The sequence below is a fragment of the Vitis riparia genome, chromosome 16 (assembly GCF_004353265.1).
Source record: "Vitis riparia cultivar Riparia Gloire de Montpellier isolate 1030 chromosome 16, EGFV_Vit.rip_1.0, whole genome shotgun sequence".
NCBI lineage: Eukaryota > Viridiplantae > Streptophyta > Magnoliopsida > Vitales > Vitaceae > Vitis > Vitis riparia.
In genome coordinates this window covers 17,568,682-17,574,351 of record NC_048446.1, presented here as the reverse complement: position 1 = coordinate 17,574,351, position 5,670 = coordinate 17,568,682, and the positions used below count along the sequence as shown (strand labels likewise).

At 35.9% G+C, this 5,670-nt stretch overlaps 1 protein-coding gene across 1 annotated transcript; it reads right to left on the bottom strand.

Moving 5' to 3' along the window:
- Positions 1–261: 261 nt before the first annotated feature.
- Positions 262–5,467, bottom strand: LOC117934136 (F-box/LRR-repeat protein At3g48880-like). Its single transcript, XM_034855772.1, has 3 exons — positions 5,381–5,467; positions 2,816–3,220; positions 262–1,018 (listed from the first exon to the last, which is right to left on the bottom strand). Exons 2-3 carry the CDS (start codon positions 3,205–3,207, stop codon positions 445–447), a joined length of 966 nt encoding a protein of 321 aa, XP_034711663.1. The 5' UTR covers positions 3,208–3,220; positions 5,381–5,467; the 3' UTR covers positions 262–444.
- Positions 5,468–5,670: the final 203 nt, after the last annotated feature.

The following is a 5,670-nucleotide window of genomic DNA, read 5'->3' as shown; positions in this document are numbered from 1 at the left end:
ACATATCCTCACAAGCAAATATAAACACCAGTCAAATTAAGCAGCTAAAATAATTGTAAAACATGAAGGGCATTTGAAAGCTTGAATTCTCTCCTTCCCCACTTTGCATCTAAGATAAATCAGTTTGACAGTTTGGCATTTGAAATTTCAGGTGTAAAGAGATTAATCAAGACAGAAAGCCAAAGGTTTGGGACATGATCAAAACCAGACACTGGGGTCACACAGTTAAAGAAGTGTGTGAAGCACATTGACAAGATCTTCTCATGTGAAACAAAAGGAAATGGTTTCAATTAATGCCAAAATGGCATCAATCAGCATGCACTTGAACAAAGTTTTTATTCTGTATCTTCCATGGAAGTTAAATACACATTCTATGCTCACAAAGGAAAAGGGTAAATGGACTAAGCCTTCTAACTCACTACATTTTAACCCGAGGTGCACTAATCAGAGAGCTAGAGAGGTCGCCTCATCTGTTTTCCATAGCCCTTCCTCATACTTGTACCACCTCATGAGCCCTTCATCATTGATCGTCCGTTCACACATAATGCATGAGTCGTTCATGCATGTTAAGAATTCACGTAATCTAGAAGCTGCCTTGAGAATGCTTTCATCAAGCTCCTTCATAACTCTTTTCATTGGAGGAAGTGGCTGGGAATTCATGCGCTGGGAGTCTATCAGAAGGCAGTGTGATATGTTAAGCACTTCCAGGTGTTTCAACCCTTCCAAGATACTGAGTAAAGCTTCCTTTAATAGCACTGAGCACCTAAGACTTAGAATCTTTAATCTTGGAAGAAATGCTACCAGTGTATTAGCAAAGAAAACATGACAAGGGCCCATGATTTTGAGTTCTCTAAAGTTATTGCAGTTCTTAGAAATTTCCTCCATCAGGTATGGGGGATTTTCTATGCTAGGCATTGTCAGGGATTCGAGATCTTTCCACATGCGAATAGCCTTGCATATCCCACTCTTCTTTATTCGATTCCAAGCTGGCAGAACAAGCCGTCTGAGCCGAGGGCACCTACAATAAAGAATGAGCAGATTACTTTCATGATTTCATCTCAGCCTACTCAAATTTGCATGTTAAAAGAATGGCATCATAAACCTCTGGCGATATCTTAAAAAATCACTAACCTCCCATGACACAGGTTTCAGCATTAACAGTGGATTGAACTGAAGGGTAATACAACTCAGGACTAAAAATGAATCAAAGAATAGTAGCCTAGCATGTAAGATACAAGGAACACGAGCATATGTGGTGCACTAACGTTCTGCCATGAGGAAAGAACTTTATGCAAATTGCTGGCCAAGCTTATTTGTCATTGTATATCGGCTAATAACACATGAGTTAAAAGAATAGCAGTATAGAATGCTGTAACATACAAGTAGCACAATATATGTACTGCACTAATGTTCTACCTTGATGCAACAACTTTATGCAAATTGCAGGCCAAGCTTTTTTGTCATTGTATATTGGTCACTAACTCGTGTCAACAGTCTTTTGATTTGAAGTATAGTAGAATAGCATGTAATATACAAGTAGCACAAATATATGTGCTACACTAATGTTCTTCCATGATGCACAAACTTTATGCAAATTGCAAGTCAAGCTTATTTGTCACAATATATCGGCTAAAAACATGTTTCACCTCAACAGCAAGGCATTTATCCCAACTGCCAGTGGAGAAAATCCTGAGTGCTATGGTCCCATCCCTCTAATAATCGGTTAAATAGGGTGAGGATTTAACTCACAACCTTTGGTTCATTGCCAGGCACTACTGCATAGCTACACCTTACGGAGCAGCTTGATTCAGTTTAATCCAGTGTGAAAGTCAAATGCAGTGCTCATACTGGGATTACATTGGATAACAATAACAGCATGAATCCAAGAAAAAACAAGCAATTGTACTTCCAACAAAAAAATTCAGCAGTTCCAACAAAGTGGGAAAAAGAAAAAGAAAAAAAAAAAGATCGTGACAAGAGGCCACAAGTATATAGTTAAAATACCTAATAGTGAAGAGAGAACAAGCAATTCCAACTTGGGAGAATAATACATATCATTGCACCATCATAAATTAAGGCATTGAGGGACATGATGGGATTGCCACCAAGTTATCCTAATGATGTATTATTTTTTTGATAAGCTTATCCTAATGATGTATTATTCAAATAAAGGTAAACAATATTTTTTTACATTTTAATGGGAAATAGACACTTCAACAAGGCCATCTGTAGGGATTTAGGTGCCAGTATTGAGTACAGGAATATGTCCAGTTGTCTAATTTCCCACACCCACAGACCTACATATTTTAGAATCCCAAAACTCAACTAAAAAGAATCTCAATAAAAGATGAGCACTTGGATACAACATTAGGAGGAAAAAAAGGAAAAATCAATAGAAATCAATCAAAACCAAAAATATCTTTAATAAGAACTTCCCCTCTGTTTTTATTTTGTCTTTCCTTTTTTATTCCTATCTTTTCTTCCTTTTTCCTAAATGTTCTTATAAAAGTTCAATTTCAAGCAAACTCTCTTTTTTAATGTAATCACCTACTAAGGAAATGGAAAACAAAATAAATAAATAAATCAACGAAAATCAAACAGCCATATCCAAAGCAAAGAAGAAGTATTCATGTCAACCCAGGTATGCTATGTGAAATTGAAATTTTCTGATATCATAACCCAAGGGGAGGTAGATCATGCTGAAATTTCAACCTTAGAAGCAGTCAACAATATTTCAGAATCATAAAAGGAAGCCAGAGACTCAAGGAGGTTTATGATATTCATCCTCAAAAATAAGTAACTTATTTAGAAGTACCTTTCAGCAATATAAGTTAACTGATCATCATTCAGGTATAGATTGAAATGAAAAATCAACGAGCGAATGTTCCCTTGGCTAAGATTTAATGAAATCTTTAACAGTCGCGTCAAAGACTTATCTGATTGATCAGACACATAAACATATGGCTCTAAGGGGATTTTGATGAAGTGGGATTCCAACTTCGTTAAATCAAGCGTTTTCCAAAGAAAAGGATCACAAGCTGCCATGCGCCAAACTCTACAAACATGAGCAATGCCCGATGTCAACTCAAAGATATCAAATGATTGGAATATCTTCACCAAAATATCGATGTCCATGTCCTCCCATTTCCTCACAACAGATTGACCATCTTCCATTTCACCAGTTTCACAAAAATCAACAAGACTCATTGCATCATAGTGCCTACAAAAAGGATTGAAGAAATCAATATCAAAATTCAATCCAAACATATTATTACTCACTATTGAAGTCTCTGATCACTAAGAAACACTTAAGCAATCACAATAAATTGCACAGATTTCTTATTTCAGCTTGTTGTCACCAACATTAATTAGAGAATTCTTAGTTGTTAATATCTGACAACCCAGATTAAGAAACATTTAAGCAATCATGATAAATGCTCTCCTTGTGCAAGTGAATTCTTATTTAAAGCTTATGTGACTAAATAGAAAATGCATAGTAGTAAATATATGACAACTCATATTACAGCTTAGAGAATTGGGTAATCCTTAAAAAGTTCATATATCCAACATACCATCATTGGATGAATGAAAGTCCATGGAACAAGTTCTAGATGATCTCCTTAACTCATGAGTTTGATTAAGCATGGTATGCATGATGCAAAGAATCAAATAAGAAGTAACATGCTCTTGGTTATTGGCTATGACTTTCGGTATTGAATAATAATAATGACTACAAAAATAACAATAACGAATCAATAACCAATAGAACTCAGCTAAATGTGGACCATTTATTTCCTCAAAATCAATAATGAATATTCAAGAGTCCTTACTTCTTACCTAATCAAGGTCAGATGGAAATTCAATTACTTGTTGTCATATCCTGCACCATTTTTTCTTTTTTTCTTCTTCCTTCCTTTTTAAAAAAATAAAAAATAAAATGTGACAACAGAGGCCAACTTGATATTGAGATATCTACTCCAACTGTCAAACCCAGGGCGACATGGACCTGCCCATTTTCCTGACACCACTTATATACCATAAGGCTCAAATCGGAACCTCTAGTTTACTGCCAGATGGCACTACCCATTAAGGTTTTCTAGAATTCATGTGCTATTGGAAGATAATGACTCGAAACTCATTCTACATCACCTCATATCATATAGCAATGGAGCTTGAAACTACAAGACATAAGATAATTCTGTAACCATTTGCAAGAACTCAATATCTCTCAAAGAACTAAGTGACACCATATCTTGCTGCATATATGATTCTTTTCCTTATTACAACAAAATCACAAGAAAGTCTCTTTCAATTTCAAGTAATCCCATGATATTTCTCCCAGTACAATGCTAGCAACATCCTGATCAAAAGGCATGATTAGGGACATGCCAGCTCGAACCTCTGCATGGCCAATACATTCCCCTCATTTGTATGACAAAAATGGGGGGCCAACATGCCAGGCTAACTGTCACCCACAACTGATGTGGTCTACATTCTCCCCTGAGATCCCACCACTGACTTGCATAGTGGGAAAAAACCAAAAGTTAAACCCTTTAGCTTAGTCCAATAGGCTACAGAGACATGAAAAACACATATGCAGGGATAAAACCCTCGAATCTGATATAGAAACAATACTCAATGAGAAAATCAGGCAGAGGCATATTCTCATAGCAATGCATATAAATGAATCTTGTGTCAACTAACATTGAGATGAAATAAAGCAACTAAGAAAACACTGAAATGAGCAATCCCAATAAGTAAAACTTACAAGAAGAAACTTCTGCAAAATAAAAACAAAAAACACAGGCACAGTAATGAAAAAATTTTGAAAAAAAAAACCAACAATGAGCACGGAAAAAATGCTGACATTCAAAAATCAAATAATTTCAGTTGGCATCCACCATCAAAGGGAAAGGTTCTCAACAAAAACATAAAAGCATTAGAGAATTAAAAAAAAAAAAAAAAAAAATCGAACAGAATTACATGGCAAATCAAATTAATTCTCAAGGTCCCAATCAACAAACAAAACCCACGTCATAAATTGCAATCTTCAAGTTCTAAAACCTCCTGTACCAAACACAAAGTGAAACTTTTCATTTCGCCATTGATAAAAACTCCAAAGCTGCACCCAAAATCCAAAACCCAAAAGTAAAACCCAAAACCAAAATCAAACTTTCATGCTAAAAAAGCTTATGGGTTTCATCGAATTTCAATCAAAAAGCCTCCATCACTTGCCCCCAAAACACAGCAATCTAGATCCATCTTGATCCGGGCCTCCCACTTTCACTCATAGTGAGAAACATAGAAAGTAATACCCGTATAAGTAAAATTCAGACACTTGTAAGTGTGATTAAATAGAGAGAAACAGAGAGAATTGCACCTTAAATCTCATTCCTTCTTCTTCTTCTTCTTCTTCTTCGTCTTCGTTTTTTTCTCTTGACTCTGTTGTTCGAAATCTAGCATTTTGTATTTCTGGAAATGGAAATGTTAAATACACCCGGCTCATGTCTCTTCACACGTGTCTTTCTGAATTTGATTTGGGCCGGATATGCACCATTGCTTGGGCTTTTTGCAAGGCCTCAGTGGGGCCTTCAGGCCCAAGACATTCAAAGGTGCAGGAAAGTAATTTGTAACGATAGTAACAAAATTACCGTAGTTTTAGTCATGCAT

Coding starts and splice junctions, on each gene's coding strand:
- LOC117934136 (XM_034855772.1), bottom strand. CDS start 3,207: ATGAGTCTTGTTGATTTTTGTGAAACTGGTGAAATGGAAGATGGTCAA. Junction 1,019..2,815: donor TTAACTTATATTGCTGAAAG/GTACTTCTAAAT, acceptor TCTTTATTGTAG/GTGCCCTCGGCTCAGACGGC.